The sequence below is a fragment of the Bos mutus genome, chromosome 27 (genome assembly GCF_027580195.1).
Source record: "Bos mutus isolate GX-2022 chromosome 27, NWIPB_WYAK_1.1, whole genome shotgun sequence".
NCBI classification, from domain to species: domain Eukaryota; kingdom Metazoa; phylum Chordata; class Mammalia; order Artiodactyla; family Bovidae; genus Bos; species Bos mutus.
Window position 1 is genome coordinate 11,143,331 of NC_091643.1, and position 23,373 is coordinate 11,166,703.

General features: G+C 37.9%; 1 protein-coding gene across 1 annotated transcript in view; it reads right to left on the reverse strand.

Annotated features, from left to right (window-relative positions):
* Positions 1–19,526: 19,526 nt before the first annotated feature.
* Positions 19,527–23,373, reverse strand: part of ADAM32 (ADAM metallopeptidase domain 32) — a 169,401-nt gene continuing 165,554 nt past the window's right edge. The window contains exons 21-23 of the mRNA XM_070364108.1: positions 21,496–21,534; positions 19,619–19,657; positions 19,527–19,539 (exon numbers count right to left, since the gene is read on the reverse strand). Of these exons, the coding sequence (XP_070220209.1) occupies positions 19,527–19,539; positions 19,619–19,657; positions 21,496–21,534 (91 nt within the window). The remainder of the gene's footprint in view (positions 19,540–19,618; positions 19,658–21,495; positions 21,535–23,373) is intronic.

The window sequence follows — 23,373 nt, forward strand, 5'->3', positions numbered from 1 at the left end:
AGAAATAACACTTGGAGAATTCACGGTTAACACTTTCAAAGCTTATGAAAGATAACAACTCACAGGGGCAAATTATTATATAATTCCAAAGCAGGATGAACATAAAGAAAGCAAACCTGGGCATGTCATACTCAAAAATTTAAAACAAAATAAAAAGAGAAAACACTCAAAATCAATAAGAGAAAAATGACACATTATGTTCAGAACAATTCTTAATAAATTATGTGACTAACAAAAGGCAATGGAATGACCTCTTCAAAGTATTGAAAGAAAAGTATGAGTACCAGTACTCACCTATATTAAAACTTGTAATAAAGCTACATTAATTAAGGCAGTGGAATATAGGACAATAGGGATAACAGTCCAACAGCCCAGATGATAAAGGGATCAAGGCAACAAGTTGATATAATAATTGTAAATATATATTCACCCAACACAGGAGTACCTAAATACATAAAGCAAATATTAACAAACAAAAAAGGAGGAATTGAGAGTAACACAACATAGGGTTTTTAACCCTTCACTGACATCAATGGACAGATAATAGAGACAGAAAATTAAAATTAATAAGGAAACACTGGCCTTAAATGACACACTATCAAATGAACTTGAGAGATTCTTACAGAAAATTCCATCCAAAAGAAGAATACACTCTTTTCAAGGGCACTAGAAGCATTTCCAGAATAGACCACATACTATGCCAAAAACAAGTCTCAGTAAATTTGAGAAAACTGAAATCAAATCACTCATTTTTTCAGACCACAGAGGTCTGAGACTAGAAATCAGAACAAGAAAAAAAAACTGCAAAAAAACACTAGCATGTGGAGTCTGAACAATATGCTACTAAACAACTCATGTATTACAGCAGAAATTAAATAGCAAATCAAAAAATACCTGGATCAAATGAAAATGGAAACAAACTCATCCAAAATACATGAGATGTGGCAAAAGCAGTTCTAAGAGGGACATTTTTAGTAATACGTCTTATCTCAGGAAACAAGAAAAATCTCAAATAAATAATCTAACCTTACACCAAAAGAACTATATAAAAAGAAGAACAAACAACACCCAAAGTTAGTAGAAGGCAAGATATCAAAAAGATCAGAAGAGAAATAAATGACATAGAAATTTTAAAATAAATCAATAAAACTCAGAGCTAGTTATTTGAAAAGATAAATAAAAATCACAAAACTTTCAGTAAGACTCATCAAGAAAAACAAGAGCCAAAATAAAATCAGAAATAAAAAAGAAGTTCTAACAAACACCCCAGAACTACAAAAAATCATGAGAGTACTGAGAACAATTATACACCAGTAAATTGGACAATCCAGAAGAAATGGATAAATTACTAGAAATGTACAATCTCTCAAGACTAAATCTAACAAACACCTCAGAGCTAGAAAAAATCATAAGAGTACTGAGAACAATTATACACCAGTAAAATAGACAATTAAGAAGAAATGGATAAATTACTAGAAATGTACAATCTCTCAAGACTAAATCAATAAGAAATACAAAATATGAATAGACTGTAATGAACTGAATCATTAAGTTAAATAAACTCCAAACAAACAAAAGTCCAGGACCAGATGGCTTTATAGGTGAAGCCTACAAAACATTAAAAGAAGACTTAACACCTATCCTTCTCAAAGCACTCACAAATATTAAAGAGAAAGGAACACTCTCTATTTTATTCAATGAGGTATCAGCCTGATACCAAAACCAGACAAAGACACCACAAAAAAGAAAACTATAGAACAATATCACTGATGAACATAGGTGCAAAAATCCTCAACAAAATATTAGCAAAACAAATTAAACAATATATTTTAAAAATCCGTACACCAAGATCAAGTGGGATTTATTCCAAAGGTACAAGGATATTTCAATATCTGTAAGTCAAATATCATGATATATCATAATAACAAATTCAAGAGTTTAAAAATTGTGAAATGCAGAAAAAGCTTTTGATAAAACCCAACATCACTATGACACCTCAACATAATAAAGTCCATGTCTGACAAGCCCATAGCTAATATACTCAATCATGAAAATCTGAAAGTTTTTCCTCTAAGATCAGGAACAAAACAAGGATCCTCACTTTCATCACTTTTATTTGACATAGTATTGGAAGTCCTAGTGAAATTAATCAGACAAAAAATAAGTAAAAGGAAATAAAAATGGCAAAAGGACAACTGTCGCTGTTGCATGTAACATGGTATTATATATAGAATATGCTAAAGAGGCTACCAAAAAACTATTAGAAGTAATAAATGAATTCAGCAAAGTTGCAAGAAAAAAAAACTAATATACAGAAATCTGTTGCATTTCTATACACTGACAAACTATCAGAAATAAAAATTAAGAAAACCATCCAATTTACAACTGCATCAAAAAGAATAAAATACCGAGAAATAAATCTAACCAAGCTGGTAAAAAACCTCTACTCAGAAAACTATAAGACACTGATGAGAGAAACTGAAGATGATATAAACAGATGGAAAGAAACTGTGTACATAGATTATAGGAATTAATATTGTTAAAATGACCATATTACCCAAAGCAATCTACAGATTTAATGCAATCCCTTATCAAAATACCAATGGCATTTTTCACAGAACTAAAATAAATAATTCTAAAATGTTTATGGAACCACAAAAGACCTGAATAGCCAACAATCTTGAGAAAGAAAAACAAGACAGGTGATATCACACTCCCTGATTTCAAACTCTATGACACAACTATAGTAACCAAAACGGTATGTTAGTAGCACAAATAGAGACACAGAGATCAGAAAACGGAACAGCAAGTCTAGTACTAAACCCACATGTACATGGTCAAGTAATGTATGACAAAGAAGGAGGAACATACAATAGGAAAAAGACAGCCTCTTCAGTAAATTGTGGTGGGAAATGGACAACCACATGGAAAAGAATCGAACTGGACCTCTTTGTCACACCATATACAAAAATAAATTGAAAAATCAATTAAAGACTTAAATGTAAGACCTTAAGCTATAACACTCCCAGAAGAAAACAGAGGCAGTATGCTCACTGACAGTGGTCTTAGCAATATTTTTTAAAATATCTCCTCAGGAAACCAGGGGGGAACAAAATGAACGAATAGGACTATATCAAACTAAAAAGCTTTTCACAGTGCAGGAAACTACTACTAACAAAATGAAAAAGCCTACTGAACAGGAGAAAATATTCACAAAAAATATATATGATAAAGGACCAATATTCAAAGTAGACAAAGAAGTTATACAACTCAACATCTGAAAAGCAAACAACACATTTTAAAAATGGGCAGAATATATGAATAGATAGTTTTTCAAAGAAGACATACAGATGGCCAACAGGCACATGAAAAAATCCTCAACATTACTAATCATCAGGAAATGCTAATCAAAAACATGAGATATCACCTCACACTTATAAAAAAAGACAAGAGATAACCATGTGAGAGGATGTGGAGAAAAGAGAACCCTCATACAATGCTGGTTGGAATGTAAACTGGTGCAGCCACTATGTAAAGTACTATAGAGGGTCCTCAAAAACTTAAAGACAGAACTAGCATAGGGTCTAGAAATTTCACTTCTGAGTTTTTTCCTGAAGAAAACAACAACTCTAAGTCAAAAAGATACATGCACCCCATGTTCACTGCAATTATTTACAATAGCCAAGACATGGAAGCAATCTAAGTGCACATCAGTAGATGAATAGATGAAGATACGGTTTTATACACAAAATAGTATTACCCAAAAAGTGAAAATTTGCCATTTACAACATGAATGGACCTACAACACAGTACTAAGTGAAATGAGTCAGACAAAGTCAAGTACCACCTGACTTCTCTTATATGTGGAATATAAAAAACAAAACAAATGAACCAACTGACGCTAAAGCTGAAACTCCAGTACTTCGGCCACCTCATGCGAAGAGTTGATTCATTGGAAAAGACTCTGATGCTGGGAGGGATTGGGGGCAGGAGGAGAAGGGGACGGCAGAGGATGAGATGGCTGGATGGCATCACTGACTCGATGGACGTGAGTCTGAGTGAACTCCGGGAGTTGGTGATGGACAGGGAGGCCTGGCGTGCTGCGATTCATGGGGTCACAAAGAGTTGGACATGACTGAGTGACTGAACTGAACTGAACTGAAGCTGAGAGACCCACAGATACAGAGAACAAACAGGTAGCTGCCATAGGGAAGAGGGTGAGGGGGATGAATGAAATAGGTGAGGGAGATAAACAGATACAAACTTTCAGTTACAAAATAAGTGAGTTATAAGGATGAAATGTACAGTCCGGGGAATACCGTCAATAATATTGTAATGACTTTGTACAGTGATAGATGATAACTAGGTTTATCAAGGTGATCATTTTGTAATGTACAGAAATACTGAATTACTATGTTTTGCACCTGGAACTAACATAATGGTGCAGATAATTATTCTTCAATTTTTAAAATTAACTATAAAATTAAATCTTTATAGACAGAAACTGGGGGGGGGGGGGGAGGCGAGGCGGAAAAAAATTATCATTTGGCCAAAATCTCAAGTTGTGTAACTACCATTAGAGATAATTTTTACCACCATGTACAATCAGAAAATCAGCCAGTTAACAACAGCCACACTCAAATAACTAGCTTCTGAAAGTTTGCAAATCAATAACAACCCCAAGTTTCTAAAAGTCAGCCAATTAGTGACAGTGACAGCTTCTAGACAGGAGTCAGTAAGTGCTTCAATCCACTGAGGAGGATTCTGAAAGTGAGACCAACAAGTAGACTACCTCAACTAACAGCACCAACACAACTGAAAGCCTGTCTATACCTAAACACCCTCCCTTCTGAAAGCCCATGGGTCCCTGAACACTGCTGTTGCTGCTGCTAAGTCGCTTCAGTCGTGTCCGACTCTGTGCGACCCCATAGACGGCAGCCCACCAGGCTCCCCCGTCGCTGGGATTCTCCAGGCAAGAACACTGGAGTGGGTTGCCATTTCCTTCTCCAATGCATGAAAGTGAAAAGTGCAAGTGAAGTCGCTCAGTCGCGTCCAACCCTCAGCGACCCCATGGACTGCAGCCCTCCAGGCCCCTCTATCCATGGGACCCTCCCGGCAAGAGTACTGCAGTGGGGTGCCATTGCCTTGGCTTCCCAAAACCTTATATAAGATTAGCTGGCTTTCTTCAGAAAGACTGGGTTTACAATTGGCCCTTACAAGCAAATTGTAAGGTCATCATTTGTTTTGAGTAACATATCAAGCTCAATTTATAGTTTGTTCACAAGTTCACAATCTTTTCAACAGTTCAGCTCTTTTATGATTAGTTATGAGTTTAGACTTCTGACAGTTTCACTGACACAGCTGCAAGATTTTCAATTCAATATTTTCAATTCTTTAAATGTTTTTAAACTATTATCTACATTTTTATTTGCATATATTTAAATCCCAAAATGCCAAAACACAAGTGTAAATCTTGTAATGAATATTTTGGACAGTAGAAATTTCTCAACTGAAGAGAAGTTCCTTTTTGAAGTTCTTTGTGTGGTTTGCAATTGTTCTAAACATCAAACTTGATGGAAAGTCAAATATAAACCTGCATATACTAACGGCTAAGCAAAAGAAATAAATGATTTCCTCATATAATACCAAAGAAGGTGATATAACAAATTTGGGGGATTAAGAAAAATTCAGAGGAAGAAGATAAAAGAAATTGTAGCAGGCACCAGAATAGTTTTTCCCACTGTATATCATCAGTCTTTCTGCCCAAATGACTAAATGCACAACTATCATAAGTATTTATTTCAAAATTGTAAGCAAATTTTCAAGTGCCAGGTTAAAATCCACTGCGACAGTTAAAGAATGAAACAGCTCCCTTTGCAATTGCAGAAACATGAAAGATGGGCATGTGTCACCTTGTTGGAGCACAGCCATAGCTGCAAGTAATCACTATGCAGAAAAGAAAATTTTCTTTTTGTTTTTGCATAGTATTTTTCTAGTGAAACAAAAAAGAGCCTTGCTCACAAGGTTTCGCAAGTAAAATCCCTTCCAGATGAGACTTAGACAACAGGAAACTTTCGCAGAGATTCTCTTATAGAGTTGAATTATTAAGTAAAATACATGGTTTTGGGTGGAGAGAATAGTGATGACATGTTTAAGATCATCTAACAATCAAAGTGGAATAACTATGGTTCAGGCATCCCAAATGGAGTCAGGTGTCCACCAGCGGATGGGGTTTCAGACAAATTCTTGCATCACTGAGAATATGAATTTTCTGAACTGTATCAAACTCAAGGACACCACCAACCATTTTCAAAACCGTATCTGCTAGCAGCTGCTGGATGCAACCCTGTAGTTTCATGGGCCCCCTCTCCCAGCTATGTAATCATTTCAAACTCCAACCCTGATTCTTGCTTAATGGACACTCTTACTTCTTGCCAGCTCTAATCCTAATTCTTAACAATTTATGGAACCTAGTAGCTTTCTTCTACCATTTTGTAGTCTGGTGGAACATATTTCAAGTGCTTCTTGGATCTGTGTCTCCCAGGCTGCAGTCCTAACAAACACCAAATAAATGCTTTTTTTTTTTTTTTTTGCCTCAACACCTCTCATCAAAATGTTCCTCCTTGTGAACCTGTTCTGAGCACTCAGCTCTGCCTCCAAGAACTGAATTACTGCCCAACATCAGCAGCTATGGTCTTGATACTAAAAGCAATTTCACACAATTTAAGAAATACAAATATTATTTCCCAATTACATTATTTTCTGGATCTTTGATTGCCTCAGACGTTGAAATCTTTTCAGGAATTGTGGTCTGCACAAACTTTTTATGAAGATCTAAAAGAAAAACAACCAAAGTTATTCTGATACTTGTAATCTTACATTTTCATTTCTAAATCCAATTCTTCATGTGTTTTTCTACATTACCAACTTTTTTGTGTGTAATATATGCATTTGCTTTCCCTTTCTCCTGTCTTTTGGTCCTTCTTACCCATACATTTCTTAACCCTTTATAATCTTAAGGTTTGATTCTCTCTCTTTTCCTATCTTTAGGCAGGCAGTTTGACTAAGTAACAGTAACAAATTACACTGACCTAAGAGATATGGAAATTTAAAAAGTGGAATGCATCAAGAAACTGAGACCATTTGCAAGGGAAAAAAAGATACAGAATACTGAAGACAAAGGTGATCTGCAATTTTCCACGGAGAAGGTGGAGGACTGCAGTTACCAAGGAGGAACTCATTGATAAATGTCTTCTTCATGGCAGTGCAATTATTTCTAGAAGAGCAGAATTCTGAATGTTAAAAAGACCACATCTTTCCTTTTTTCCCATTTTACAGACAAGGAAATCACCCAGAGAAATGAAAAGATTTTCGCGCTGACGCTGCCTCTGCCTCCTTGGCTGCAGACCTCGAGGCCAGACGGCGTGGAAGGGAGGTCTGGGGCCCGATTCTGGACCGAAAAGGGCAGCCCTCCAACCCGAGAAGGCAAGGTTCTGGACTTACTGGGGCCTCCGTGCAGCCCCCTGAGGACGGTGAAAAGGACCAGAAGAAGGAACATGGCTCCGCTGACCTGGAGCCACACTGGCCCAACAGCGACGGTTGAGGCGATGCGGCGAATGGGGGCGCAGTGCGGGTGGGAGATGGCCGCGGCGCGCGAAGAAAAGGCGGGGAGCGGCTCCCGGTTGCCTCCGGGAGGGCCAGCGGGCGCACCTAGCGTTCAGCTGGTGGGCAGCTGCGGCTGAGGAGAGAGCATTCAGTTTCTTGTGAAGGAAGGAAAAGCTGCGCAAGTTACAGTTCTCAGATGAGGCTGGTTGGTGGTGCCTGGTTTTGGTTGTATCTTCGCCTTGGATTGACGGTTTTTGAAGTAGTTTCCAATTACAGTGAGGAGAGGGTGCAAAGGTAATGTATCATAATGCCATTTGCTAAAAATGTCTTTTCCTTACTTTACCTGCTGCTGCTGCTGCTGCGGCTGCTGCTAAGTCCCTTCAGTCGTGTCCGACTCTGTGCGACCCCATAGACGGCAGCCCACCAGGCTCCACCATCCCTGGGATTCTCCAGGCAAGAACACTGGAGTGGGTTGCCATTTCCTTCTCTGTTACATTACCTGGTGACTAATAAATATCAGATAACCTCACATACGCAGATGACACCACCCTTATGGAAGAAAGTGAAGAAGAACTAAAGAGCCTCTTGATGCAAGTGAAAGCCTCTTGATGAGAGTGAAAAAGTTGGCTTAAAGCTCAACATTAAGAAAACTAAGATCATGGCATCTGGTCCCATCACTTCATGGCAAATAGATGGGGAAACAGTGGAAACAGTGGCTGACTTTATTTTGGGGGGCTCCAAAATCACTGCAGATGGTGATTGCAGCTATGAAATTAAAAGACGCTTACTTCTTGGAAGCAAAGTTATGGCCAACCTAGACAGCATATTAAAAAGCAGAGACATTACTTTGTCAACAAAGGTCCATCTAGTCAAGGCTACAGTTTTTCCAGTAGTCATGTATGGATGTGAGAATTGGACTATAAAGAAAGCTGAGTGCTGAAGAATTGATGCTTTTGAACTGTGGTGTTGGAGAAGACTCTTGAGAGTCCCTTGGACTGCAAGGAGTTCCAACCAGTCCATCCTAAAGGAAATCAGTCCTGGGTGTTCATTGGAGAGACTCATGTTGAAGCTGAAACTCCAGTACTTTGGCCACCTGATGGGAAGAGTCAACTCATTTGAAAAGACCCTGATGTTGGGAAAGGTTGAAGGCAGAAGGAGAAGCGGACGACAGAGGATGAGATGGTTAGATGGCATCACTGACTCAATGGACATGAGTTTGGGTAAACTCTGGGAGTTGGTGATGGACAGGGAGGCCTGGCGTGCTGCGGTTCATGGGGTCGCAAAGAGTCAGACACGACTGAGTGACTGAACTAAACTGAATAAATATCAGCATGCTTTTTAAATTCCCAAATATTCAGGAATTAATAAGGAACAGAGAATTCCCAATAGATCCAAAACAGCACACAGGAAGCCTCCTGTTAAACGCTTCCTGACATAACACTAACAAATAATTCTTTAAAATAATCAAGTGGCAAGAAATAAAATCACAAGTCTTAGTATAAATAGTAGCATAGACACTTATTACCCACTCCAGTGTTCTTGCCTGGAGAATCCCAGGGACCAGGGAGCCTGGTGGGCTGCCGTCTATGGGGTGACACAGAGTTGACACGACTGAAGTGACTTAGCAGCAGCAGCAGCAGCAGACACTTATTGCTCCAATTGACAAACTCTCCCAGGAAAGAACAAGAAAGGATTTTAAAAAATAGAAAAGACAAAACTATAATTAAGAGATAAGGAATAGAGAGTGTTAATAATAGTATTTTCCAGAAGGAGAAAAATTAAAATAATTAGAAGAAAATTAATTAAAGGGATAATGGGAAAACTCTTTCTCTTAATTTGAAAAATAAGAGAATGGCTTTAGAAAGAACCCAAGTATTAAAAAGTTAAGAGAAAAGGGAAAGACAAGGAGAGGACATTTGCAAAGTTTAATACCAACCAGGAATTACTATCTAGGATATCCAACATACCTGAGCACCCCGCCTACACACACACACACACACATAGACAAAGGTATGGGAGGAGACAGAAGGGGACAAAAAAATCCAGTAGCAATATAGGAAAACATTATGAATACATTTTTTTCATAAAGCATGATAAGTAAATGCCTAAAAGGATATAAAGAGATCTTTAGGCTAAATAGTAATCACAAATGAGCAAATTAAAACAACGATATATCACTTTCTATCCAATAAATTAGCAAAAATTAGGGTAGTGAATTGGAGAAGGCAATGGCACCCACTCCAGTACTCTTGCCTGGAAAATCCCATGGATGGAGGAGCCTGGTAGGCTGCAGTCCATGGGATTGCGAAGAGTCGGACACAACTGAGGGACTTCACTTTCATGCATTGGTGAAGGAAATGGCAACCCACTCCAGTGTTCTTGCCTGGAGAATCCCAGGGATGGGGAGCCTGGTGGGCTGCTATCTATGGGGTCGTACAGAGTTGGACACTCTGTAGTGACTTAGCAGCTTAGCAGCAGGGTGGCGAATAGCATCAAGTGCGGGTAAGAATGAAGAGAAACATAAGACTTGGTTTGTAGGCATGTAAGCAGTAATAACCATTCCAGAGAACAATCTGGCAGTTTTCCAAGAATTTTTTTTTTTTTTAAATATATTCTGTGATTTACCAAGTCCAGCCCTGGGGATGACTTCTGGTAAAGATTACACTAATGTGTAGTCTGATTCTTCACACAGAAAACAATTATAAATGCCTGGCAAAATACCTTTAAAAACCCAAAGGACCTGGAAAATGACCAAAGGCAGACACGAACTTGAATAGAGTTTACTCTTGGAAGATTACCTTTACATCTAGTAAGAGCTAAGAGTTTGTGTGGCTTTCTTGCCTGGTCATGTTCCACAACTACAACAGCTCAGGCAGGGAAAAACTGCATGCAGCCTCAATGGGAGCAGATCACACAGCATATGAAAAAATATTAATATAAAGCAGAAGATGCTTGTTATGGATTCCATCTTCTTAAATTTAAGACTTGTTTTCTGACCTGTTTGGGGAATGTTTGGGGAATATATAATCAAGAATGTGCATTCGTCTGCTTTGGGTGAAAAGTTCTGTATATGCCTGTTGGGTCCACATTGTCTGTACTGCTGTTCAAGTCTGCTGTTTATTGATTCTCTGTGTGTTTTACCTATTGTTTGAAATAGGGCACTGAAATCTCCTACTATTATTGCATTTCTTCTTTCAGATTTGTCTATACTTGTTTTATACACAAGGTGCTCTGATTTGGGATGCATGTATATTTACAATTGTTATCTCTTTCTGTTGAATTTACCCTTTTATCATTGTGTCATGATCTTTTTTTTGGCTCTAGAGGCAGTTTTTGATGTGAAGTCTGCTTCATCTGATTTAAATATAACCACTCCTTTCTTTTGGTTATCATTTGTGGGAAATATCTTTTTCTTCCTCTCACTTTAAAGTTATCATTTGTGGGAAATATCTTTTTCTTCCTCTCGCTTTAAGCCTATGTATACCTTCAATCTAAAGTGAGTTTCCTGTAGATAGCATACAGTGGGAGTTTGCTCTCATTTTTAATCATTCAGCCACTCTGTATCTTTTTATTGAGATGTTTAACCCACTTTCATTTAAAGTAATTATTGATGGGGAAGGATTTATTATTGTCATTTTATTAACAGTTTTGTATTTGTCTTGTAGTTGGTCACTCTCTTCTCTCATTATAGCAAACTAAAAAGCTCTTCACAGCAAAGGATACAGTTAACAAATGAAAAAGCAACATACAGAATGGGAAAAATACTTGCAAATCATATATTTGAGAAGGGGTTAATAACCAAAGTATGTTTGGAATTCATGTAACTCAATAGCAAAAAAAATCACAAATATTCCACTTACAAAATGGGCAAAATGAGCTGAATAGACATTTTTCTGAAGAAGACATATAATTACCAACAGATACATGAAAAAGTGTTGAACATCACTAATTATCAGGGAAATACGAATAAAAACCACAACAAGATAAAGTCTTACAACTTTTAGAATGGATATTACCAAAAAGATAAACAGGACAAGTATTATCAAGTGTGTGTGTGGAAAAATTGGAGCTGCAGTATGCTGTGGAAGAGAGAATATAAGCTGGTACAGCCATTAGGGAAAGCAGTATGGCAGTTTCTCAAAAATTAAAAATAGAATACCATATGATCCAGCAGTCTTACCTCTGGGCATATATCAGGAGTAAATTAAGTCAGTATCTCAAAGAAATATATGCATACCTATGTTCTTTGCAGCATAATTCATAATAGCCAAGATATGGAAATAACCTGTGTCCATAACAGACAAATGGATAAAGAAAACATGATATATTTATTCAGCTATGAAAAAGAAGGAAATCTCACCCTACTCACTCCTGCCCTTTCTCAGTCCTGCCATTTGTGACAACATGGATAACACAGAGGACATTTGTGAAGTTAGTTAAGACACAGAAAGATAAATACTGTATAATCTCATTTACATACGAGATTTCAAAAAGAATATTCATATTTACTTGACATTTACATATTTGACAACTACAAAACGTACACTTTTAGTGCACATGGAACATTCACCAGAATAGACCATAGAGTGGATCACAGCAAAACAACAGTTTCAGAGTATGAGAAGTATGCAAGTATGTTCTCTGACCATGACTAAATTAAGAAAAGATGAGACTGAAAATATCCAAATATTCAGAAATGAAACAACATACTTTTAAGAAATCCATAATTCTGAGATCAAACTAACACATCAGAACTTGTGAGATGTAGCTAAAGAGATTCATAGAGCAAATATATATCTTTAAATAAATTAGAAATGATTTAAAAACAATGAGCTAAACTTTCCCCTCAAGTATCTAGGAAATGAGCAAATATTAAGACATAAATCAATGAAACAGAAAACAAAGATGCATATAGTATCACCATAGTTAGGAATGAAAGAAGGGACATAACTTTAGCTCCTATAGACACTGTAAAGGATATTATGAACAACTTTATGACAAAAGATTGACCATTAAATGAAAAGGATAAGCTGCTTTAAAATAACCATTTCTGAAAAAAAATCACAATAAATGGAAAGTCTAAACAGTTCTCTGTTAAAGATATTGAATCCATAATTTAAAATCTTCCCACAAAAAAAGATCCAGTTTCACTGATGAATTTTGCCAAATATTTATTGAAAAACTGAACAATTTAATACATAGTTTCAGAAAAAGGAAAATGAGAGATATTTTTCCTAACTCAATTTATCAATCTTCGTATCAAACTCTGATAAGGTATTAATCTTTGCTCCTGAGACCAAATCCCAAGCTCTCTGGGTCCTTCTGTCTTCCGGGATTCATCCTGTGGGTCACTCAACCGAGGGGCACGAGAAAGGTGGCAAGCAGAATGTGAGGCCTGAGCAAGCACAGTTTACCTTAGCCCTGGTTCTGCAGTTGTGGGGAGAGAGGGGGGCAAATAGCTGTATTAACTGAGATCTGCATGCAGTCAGCCAAGTCCAGTGAGAAGGACCAGGAGGAGGAACACAGTCCACACACAGATCCCTCCCTGAGTAACAGCAGTTGATGCATATCCCCAGCCACTAGGGGCCTAGGCAATAAACCCAAGTGGGTGGTGGGGAAAGCTGTGGAGAAGAGCTCAGGGAGTCATGGGAGTTCAGATTGACTGTCTTCAGTCAAAGGCCCTGACATGGCAAAATTATGCCTCGGAGTGGGAGAGGAAATAAAAACAGACACTCCTGCAAATTGGTCCATCTTGGTTTATTGTTTTCCATCAGCTGTGACCAGAGAAGAAAAGGTCGAATTTTCATTTTTCAGTGAGACCCCGAGTGATATCCATTGCCTTCTGAAGGAATTGTTAGTTACTGTGGAAGAGAACAAAGACACATGTGCTTCAGTTCAGTCAGTCATTTCAGTTGCTCAGTCGTGTCCGACTCTTTGCGACCCCATGAATCCCAGCATGCCAGGCCTCCCTGTCCATCACCAACTCCAAGAGTTCACCCAAACTCATGTGCATCAAGTCAGTGATGCCATCCAGCCATCTCATCGTCTGTCATCCCCTTCTCCTCCTGCCCACAATCCCTCCCAGCATCAGGGTCTTTTCCAATGAATCAACTCTTTGCATGAGGTGGCCTAAGTATTGGAGTTTCAGCCTCAGCATCAGTCCTTCCAATGAACACCCAGGACTAGTCTCCTTTAGGATGGACCGGTTGGATCTCCTTGCAGTCCAAAGGACTCACAAGAGTCTTCTCTGCTTAGCTATTGATAAACAAGTAAATTACCTTCCACTGAAAAACATGCAGTTGGCATACTGCCAAATGAAAAATTCATATGGCAAAAAAAAAAAGAATTCTAGGAATAAATTTTATAATTTTGCTTATGAAATTACTAAACTGTGAGTAGCTTATTAACTAGCAATTGTGATTTCTGGAGAAGCATCGTATTTAATGAGAAGTTCTTGCAAATGAGAAAATCTAACATTTTTTTCACATACAAAATGTTCTTGAATATAACAAGTTAAATCTTTGCATTGTTTTTAGAAATTTAAATACATATCAATTTTACTTTTTCCATATCTTGGAGCCAATCATTTTTTATTTTTTCATATTGTAAACAGTGTTTTGGTTTTGGTACTTGTAAACTCACAGGCCTTAGCATTTTGCCTATAGTACCTAATGGATAAAGTGAGTGCCTTTAATCATGAATTCATTTTATAAACTAATTTGCATATCATGTATCTTATTAGAGTCAACTACCCAGATAATCATGATGGTGTGATCACTGACCTACAGCCAGACATCCTGGAATGTGAAGTCAAGTGGGCCTTAGAAAGCATCACTACAAACAAAGCTTGTGGAGGTGATAGAATTCCAGTTGAGCTATTCCAAATCCTGAAAGATGATGCTGTGAAAGTGCTCCACTCAATAGGCCAGCACATTTGGAAAACTCAGCAGTGCCCACAGGACTGGAAAGGGTCAGTTTTCATTCCAATCCCAAAGAAAGGCAATGCCAAAGAATGCTCAAACTACCGCACAATTGCACTCATCTCACACGCTAGTAAAGGAATGCTCAAAATTCTCCAAGCCAGGCTTCAGCAGTATGTGAACCGTGAACTTCCTGATGTTCAAGCTGGTTTTAGAAAAGGCAGAGGAACCAGAGATCAAATTGTCAACATCTGCTGGATCATGGAAAAAGCAAGAGAGTTCCAGAAAAACATCTACTTCTGCTTTATTGACTATGCCAAAGCCTTTGACTGTGTGGATCACAAGAAACTGTGGAAGATTCTGAAAGAGATGGGAATACCACACCACCTGACCTGCCTCTTGAGAAATCTGTATGCAGGTCAGGAAGCAACAGTTAGAACTGGACATGGAACAACAGACTGGTTCCAAATAGGAAAAGGAGTTCATCAAGGCTGTATATTGTCACCCTGCTTATTTAACTTCTATGCAGAGTACATCATGAGAAACGCTGGGCTGGAAGAAACACAAGCTGGAATCAAGATTGCCGGGAGAAACATCAATAACCTCAGATATGCAGATGTCACCACCCTTATGGCAGAAAGTGAAGAGGAACTCAAAAGCCTCTTAATGAAAGTGAAAGTGGAGAGTGAAAAAGTTGGCTTAAAGCTCAACATTCAGAAAACGAAGATCATGGCATCCCATCCCATCACTTCATGGGAAATAGATGGGGAAACAGTGGAAACAGTGTCAGACTTTATTTTTCTGGGCTCCAAAATCACTACAGATGGTGACTGCAACCATGAAATTAAAAGACACTTACTCCTTGGAAGGAAGGTTATGACCAACCTAGATAGCATATTCAAAAGCAGAGACATTACTTTGCCAACAAACGTTTGTCTAGTCAAGGCTATGGTTTTTCCTGTGGTCACGTATGGATGTGAGAGTTGGACTGTGAAGAAGGCTGAGCGCCGAAGAATTGATGCTTTTGAACTGTGGTGTTGGAGAAGACTCTTGAGAATCCCTTGGACTGCAAGGAGATCCAACTAGTCCATCCTGAAGGAGATCAGCCCTGGGATTTCTTTGGAAGGAATGATGCTAAAGCTGAAACTCTAGTACTTTGGCCACCTCATGCGAAGAGTTGACTCATTAGGAAAGACTCTGATGCTGGGAGGGATTGGGGGCAAGAGGAGAAGGGGACGACAGACGATGAGATGGCTGGATGGCATCACTGAGTTGATGGACATGAGTTTGAGTGAACTCCAGGAGTTGGTGATGGACAGGGAGGCCTGGCATGCTGCGATTCATGGGGTCGCAAAGAGTCGGACATGACTGAGCAACTGATCTGATCTGATCTGATCTAATTCCATTTTATTCACAAAAGCAAGTTCCCAACAAACTTATAAGAACTTTATTGAACTGAAGAAAAAAGACTAAAGGTCTTTTATAAACGATTTAAATACTCAGTAATCAAGGTTAGTAAAGATTAATGCATTATTTTTGGTGAAGTACTTTACCAATTCACCAATAAATATTTCGGAATTAGTTGTGGATTATAAGCTTCATTTTAATTTAAAGCGTATTTATTTTAAGAGATAGTTCCTAATATATTTGCCTACTATTAAGGGTTTCACTGCTTTTCTGTGATTTGGTCTAAATAAATTTAAGCTTGAGACAATACACTCTGAAAAAAATAGATTTTTACAGCAGTTTCTTGTTTCCCTTCAAAATTGTAGTAAAAAAGGAAATATCTGCTACATTTTTAATACTCATTATTATCAAAAGTCAAAACCAAACTCTTGAGCCTCTTTTCTACTTTTATATCCACAGATTTCTTATTTCTGATCCCCCAACCAAAAGAATGAAAGAGTAAAAATATAAGTTGAAAATAAATTAACTAAGTTTAATCAACAGAGAACATAAAATAGGTAGTAAGATTAGGGAGAAAATTCAGTGATAAGAGTGGCATAAGTTTACCCTTCCTATCCTTTGCTACATCTGCTATTTTATATCTTCAAAACTTAAAGGAGATTTTGCTTACTACTCTGACCATGAAACTCCCCTATTTAACTTAGTAGAAAGTGAAGTGTTAGTCATTCATTCGTGTCTGACTCTGCGACCCCATGGACTGTAGCCCTCCAGGCTCCTCTGTCCATGGGATTCTCCAGGCAACAATACTGGAGTGGGTTAATACAGTTAGTTCTCCCTCAAACCAATAAAGGGATTTGTATATCTGGATTTGTCAGACTACTGTATATATAACCCATCTGATTTCTGGCTTAAAAAAATTTTTTTTCTCCTGGTAGTGTTTACCTGAGGAGTTGGTTCTATCAACATCTCCCACTGGTTTTCAAACTTTTTAAAATAGTGAAAAAAGGACAACATAATGGGTGCTATAACAGTGAGGCAGAGCAAATATGTCTGCTAGCTTATTAAATTTAACAGAAAGAATTATCCAAGAATGCTTTCTGGTTTATGCTAAACACAAGGACTGGATGAAGCACAAGCTGGAATCAAGATTGCTGGGAGAAATATCAATAACCTCAGATATACAGATGACACCACACTTGCAGCAGAAAGAGAAGAAGAACTAAAGAGCCTCTTGATGAAAGTGAAAGAGGAAAGTGAAAAAGTTGGCTTAAAACTCAACATTCAGAAAACTAAGATCATGGCATCTAGTCCTATCACTTCATGTCTAATAGATGGGCAAAACATGGAAACAGTGACACTTTATTTTGGGGGGCTCCAGAATCACTGCAGATGGTAACTGCAGCTAAGAAATTAAAAGATGCTTGCTCCTTGGAAGAAAAGTCATGACCAACCTAGACAGCATATTAAAAAGCAGAGACATTACTTTGCCAACAAAGGTCCATCTAGTCAAAGCTATGGTTTTTCCAGTAGTCATGTTTGGATGTGAGAGCTGGACTATACAGAAAGCTGAGCATCGAAGAATTGATGCTTTTGAACTGTGGCGTTGGAGAAGACTCTTGAGAGTCCCTTGGACTGCAAGGAGATCCAAACAGTCCATCCTAAAGGAAATCAGTCCTGAATATTCATTGGAAGGACTGATGTCGAAGCTGAAACTCCAATACTTTGGCCACCTGATGCGAAGAACTGACTCTTCTGAAAAGACCCTGATGCTGGGAAAGACTGAAGGTGGGAGAAGGGGACGACAGAGGATGAGATGGTTGGATGACCGACTCAACGAACATGAGTTTGAGTAAGCTCCGGGAGTTAGTGATGGACAAGGAGGCCTGGCATGCTGCAGTCCGTGGGACCACAAAGAGCTGGACACGACTGAGCAACTGAACTGAAACACAAGCTAGACTAATGGGTTAACACTCCAGACCACACACTTCAAATGTGATATATATTGTCCTAGGATGGTGATTATCCCTGTCTTGAATACCACTTCCAGTAGAAGATGACTATGCAAATGACGTATTTTACCATGAGAGATAATGTGAGGGGACAGTTGGAGTAGTTATAACGTCAATCATGTGTGTATGTGAAGTTCAAGATGTATGTGATATTCATCCACTACACAAGTATTTAGTGAGCATTTACTCTGCTAGGTGCTAACCACAAGTTGGTTAGCAAAGTACACATGGTCATTATATTCAAGCAATTTCAGAGCTTATTGGCAAAGTAATGCACTAGGGGAGCATCAGTTTGGAAGTATTAGTGTTTGAGCTGCTGCTGCTGCTACTTCTGCTAAGTCGCTTCAGTCGTGTCCGACTCTGTGCGACCCCACAGACGGCAGCCCTCCAGGCTCCGCCCTTCCTGGGATTCTCCAGGCAAGAACACTGGAGTGGGTTGCTATTTCCTTCTCCAATGCATGAAAGTGAAAAGTGAAAGTGAAGTCGCTCAGTGGTGTCTCACTCTTCACAACCCCATGGACTGCAGCCTACCAGGCTCCTCCATCCGTGGTATTTTCCAGGCAAGAGTACTGGAGTGGGTTGCCATTGCCTTCTCCAAGAAAGTAAAAGTGAAGTCGCTCAGTAGTGTCCGACTCTTTGCGACCCTGTGGGCTGTAGCCCACCAGGCTCCTCCGTCCATGGGATTCTCTAGGCAAGAGTACTGGAGTGAGTTGCCAGTTCCTTCTCCAGCGAGTGTTTGAGCGCTATATTACAAATCCGTCGGTAATGGTGAGAGTGGAGGCAATAAAGAACATCTGCCTTTTTCTTCACACTTAGTTTGGAGGAAGCAATGTCTGTAAAAGAGTAACTATGTTAGGAGACATTATAAAAAAAAAAGAACAAAATAAAGGAAATAGAAATGTCAACAGCTTCCTGAATGGAGGGAGTGACGTCATCAGGGAGGATGGAAACTATCTAATGCAGGGGTGCAGCCTGAAAACCATCTGTGGGTATAAAGTAGATTTTGGAATATCAGTGGATTGAACGTAACTAAAAGAAGACACTTTAAGGGAAATGCCAAGCAGTACAAGTAAATGAAAACTCTATAAGGGAGAAAAGAAGATTAGCAGATCAGTAAATATTTGATGACTTTGGAAGGATCACAAGGCCACACAGGAAACTGAAAACTCACGAGAACTCTGAATTAACACAATTGTGGGCTGTTGGATTGGGGAGGGGAGTGTAAAACATGTAGAATTTCAGTTTGTTTATAATAACTGTCTCTTAGATAAACTCCTCTTAAGAGTGGTAATAATTTACTCAGTTGCTCATATTGAGTTTTTGAGTATAAATGTGATCTAAAAATAAATAAATATTTCTCTTTGTGTATTTCATCACAAAACATGCACAAAAAATGCTCTGATTCTGTTAATTTCACAAAATAATTATAAATATCTTGTCTCTCATTAGACTTAACTAGTTTTTCCCTATGTATCAAAAAAAGTAGGCAACCAATAAAAATTTAGTAAACTGAAGAAAAGACTAAGTTCATTAATACTCATTCCCAGAATGGAAAATATTAATAAGTTGTTTTTACTGCAGTACTTCATCGATTGTAGCTGCTCAAAAATATTAAGCAATTATTTGTTGATTTTCAACTTTGACTTACTTATAAAAAACATTTCCTAAGTCACTTACCTGCTGCGATTTGTTTGGGGACTACTTTCTGACTTCGATCTAAATAAAAACAAAAATGTCTAAAGTTAATATGAAGAAACATGCCTACCTTAAGAATGACAATCAAGCCATTTTATACCTGAACTACTCTAGTAGAAATGTACATATTCCAGTGGGTTATGCTATCATCCCTCACTCCGTGTAGGTGAATTAATATCCTAGAAGAGATGAATTATGTTGACAAGGTTCCAGGATGAGAGATAGTATGAGAGGGAGAAATGGAGGCTGTTAAAGCGTTACACATACATACGTGTGTGTGTCGTGTATTTGTCTTTATACTTTTGTGTTTGTGGACTTTTTTTTGTCTGGCCGCCTGTGTGCATGTCTGTGGAAAAGCTTAATTAATTAATTCCTTTATTCAACAAACGTTTAGTGAGCACTTACCATAAACCAAGAACTGTGCTACATGCTGGCCATGCAGTGTGAAGCAAGATAAATATGGCCTTTATCCTTTATGATAACAGTGTAATAAGACATACATCCAATGTGAGGAAAAGGTAACTATGTTTAAGGATCATATGATAACTCCCTGACACCGAGAGGACATACTAATGAAAATCAATTTTTATTTTTAGCTTAGTGAGAGTAACTCATGACTCCATAAGTGTCACTGAAAGGAAAAGATCATGATAATGAAAGAGAGATAAAGGATAAGAAAAGAAGGCATTATAATGGAAGAGGAAGACCTATTCAGAACAAATGAAATTAAATGGCCCTGTTGTACAATCTAGACATCCTACTCTGTACATTTGGGTGTGTCTGGGACAGCAGTATACTTTGGAATCACGAGGGCACAGGAGCACACTCCAGTATTCTTGCATGCAGAGTCCCACGGACAGAGGAGCCTGGCAGGCTACAATCCATAGGGTTGTAAAGAGTTGGACACCACTGAAGCAACTGAGCATGCACACACGCACGGACGCAGGTGGAGTAACACCATCCCAAACTGTTGGATGTGGAAAACTAAACAATTATTCTATTATTACACAGACATATCCACCTTTCAGGAAATGGAGGGAGACTTAATTAAAACTACTTGTAACTGTATATATCACTGAGTCCCTTTGCTCTTCACTTGAAACTGTCACAATTAATTTTTGGTTAATTAGTTATACCCCAATACAAAATTAAAAAGTTTTTAAAAAACTACTTTGTAATTCTGAAAGGCTATGTAACACACAGAATTATTATTCCCTTTACAACCTTTTTCTTCAGCAAATTTTTCTCAAGTGACCAGGGTAAGCACTCATTCAGTTGTTCAAGAGCATACATATTGGGTTTCTAGAGTCTCCAAATAAAGAAGTGAACTTCTCCATTTATGAGTTAGCACCATAAACATTTTATCAATCATTTACTCCTTTGTTTCCCCAGAATAAACTCCCAAAATACATTAACAAACTGAAGAAAGCATTTATTTATTTAGACAAACACTCACTGGTTATTGGTTAGAAAATACTAAAAGGAATTTGTGTGTGTGTGTGTGTGCTGTGCTAAGTTGCTTCAGTTGTGTCCGACTCTGCAACCCTATGGACTGTAGCCTCCCAGGCTCCTCTGGCCAAGGAATTCTCCAGGCAAGAATACTGTAGTGGATTGCCATGCTCTCCTCCAGGGGGTCTTCCTGACCCAGGGATCAAACCTGTGTCTTTTATGTCTCTTGCACTGGCAGGCAGGTTCTTTGTTCACTACTAAAAATATTAAGGGGAAAGAGAACCAACCATCTCTTTTAGAAGCTATATGTGTAGTATGCCTTATCAATTGTTGCTGTGCAATAAATACTTAGCAAGTACTTGTTGAATATCAATTTGTTCATCTTAAGAAATCCTTTCTAATTCACTTACCTGACAGTATCTGATTGGCTGCTACTTTCTGATGTGGACCTAAATGAAAGTGAAAAATAATGCTTCAAAGTTAATACTTTAAAAAAAGTGTGCCTCTGTAACCAATGAATGTCAGGACATTTTGTAACCTACATTAATTCTTTTATACCACTCATCACCACTAATGAATCATTTCAAAAGATTACTAAGTGAGTCTGCAAATAATAGCATTGCTTTTTATCCATATACCATGTCCATAGAGAGCACAAATTTCAAATTCCCAAATAGAAAGGGGAGCAAGAAAACTGATTCGTCACTTCTCAGAACATGTGCTTGATTCCGAATACCTGATTCTGGCCTCTAGGTTCTACCCTGATGTGTTACCCACTGGTAAACAAATTACTGCAGGTGGTGATTTAAAACCCTCACTGACTTCTAAACAATTAGGCAGACCGTAGTTGACAGGGTAATCTCCACCTCCTATTTGACACATAGAGAAATGGTGTAAAAATAACACAAAATCCTAATGAAAATTTAAGGGAAAGAAGTGATATTTCTAATGATAGTTTGAAAAAGAGGAAATAGAAAGCATAAAAGGTAAACGGGAAAATATTGGGTCAAGTTCCTGATTTTTTACAAAAAGTCTCTACCAGAATACATTATAACAAAATAACAACTCTAAGGCCAATGTATAAATGTAGAGGTTGTGATAGGCAGAATTCTAAAACGGCCCCCTAAGATTCCCATTCCTTGGTTATTTAAATACTCTTCAAAGTACTGCTCTGAAAAGATTTTGCAAATGTAATTAAAGCTCCAAATCTGTTGGCCTTAAAACAGAGAGATGATTTTGGTGGGTCTGACCCAGTCAGGTCAGCCCTTTACAAGTAGAGTTTTCTCTTGCTGGTAGAAAGGAGAAGTTAAGAGACAGTCAAAGCCTTAGGAAGACTTCTATGCCCTTATTTTTTTAAAGGTGAAGGGAGGTACCTGAGTAGCAACGCAGGTGGCCTCTGAAAGAGAGAGAAGGGCCCCAAGCAGACAGGCAACACAGAAAGATATACCTCAGACCTAAAGCTGCAGGAAATTGGGTTTTTCTTACAAGGTTTTCCCAGCCTGGCCTTCAGGTCAGCCTTGTGACAACCCAGTCAAATCCACCTGGATTTCCTACTTACAGAACTTCCACACAGGAAACGAATGTGATTTAAGTTACTAAGTGTGTGGTAATTTGTTACACAGCAGCAGAAATATAAAAACTAGGTGAAAGTCACATTAATCTTAAAGGAATAAATGAATCAACACACTAGCAAAAGATTTATCATCATCAGTAATAAATGCCACACTACACTTACATACCTTTAAATAGTGGAAACAAAATAACTCTCAACATAGAAGTTCATACGAAGAAACCAACAAAACAAGCAATTATCCTCTAATTAAAAATTAAAAAAAATAAAACCCAGATGTCAGCACACACACAAGAAGTCCATACTACCTAAACCCACATTTGAGAATGAAATAGGCATAATTTTAGGTGGATAAGATAAACAGTTTGCTACACAAAGACTCACTGATGGAAATGTTAAGAGATGTACTTCACCAAAAGGGAGATTGAACATCAAAATATGGTATTAAATTCAAAAAAGAATAATGAGTAAATAAAGTGACAAAAATGTAGTTAAATCTTGGTATGTTTTGATTAAATATCATAATGATTAAATATAATAATAATGATAACTCTGACATATTTGTATCAGGTTAAAATTCAGAAGTAACTAAAAACCAGATGATAATACTATGAAAGAGTGAATAAAAGAGTATAAGGTTTAATGGGCTAATATCCATAAATTGTTAGAAGAAGATTATAAGTACTTTTATACCTAAAATTATAACTTTATATTTAAA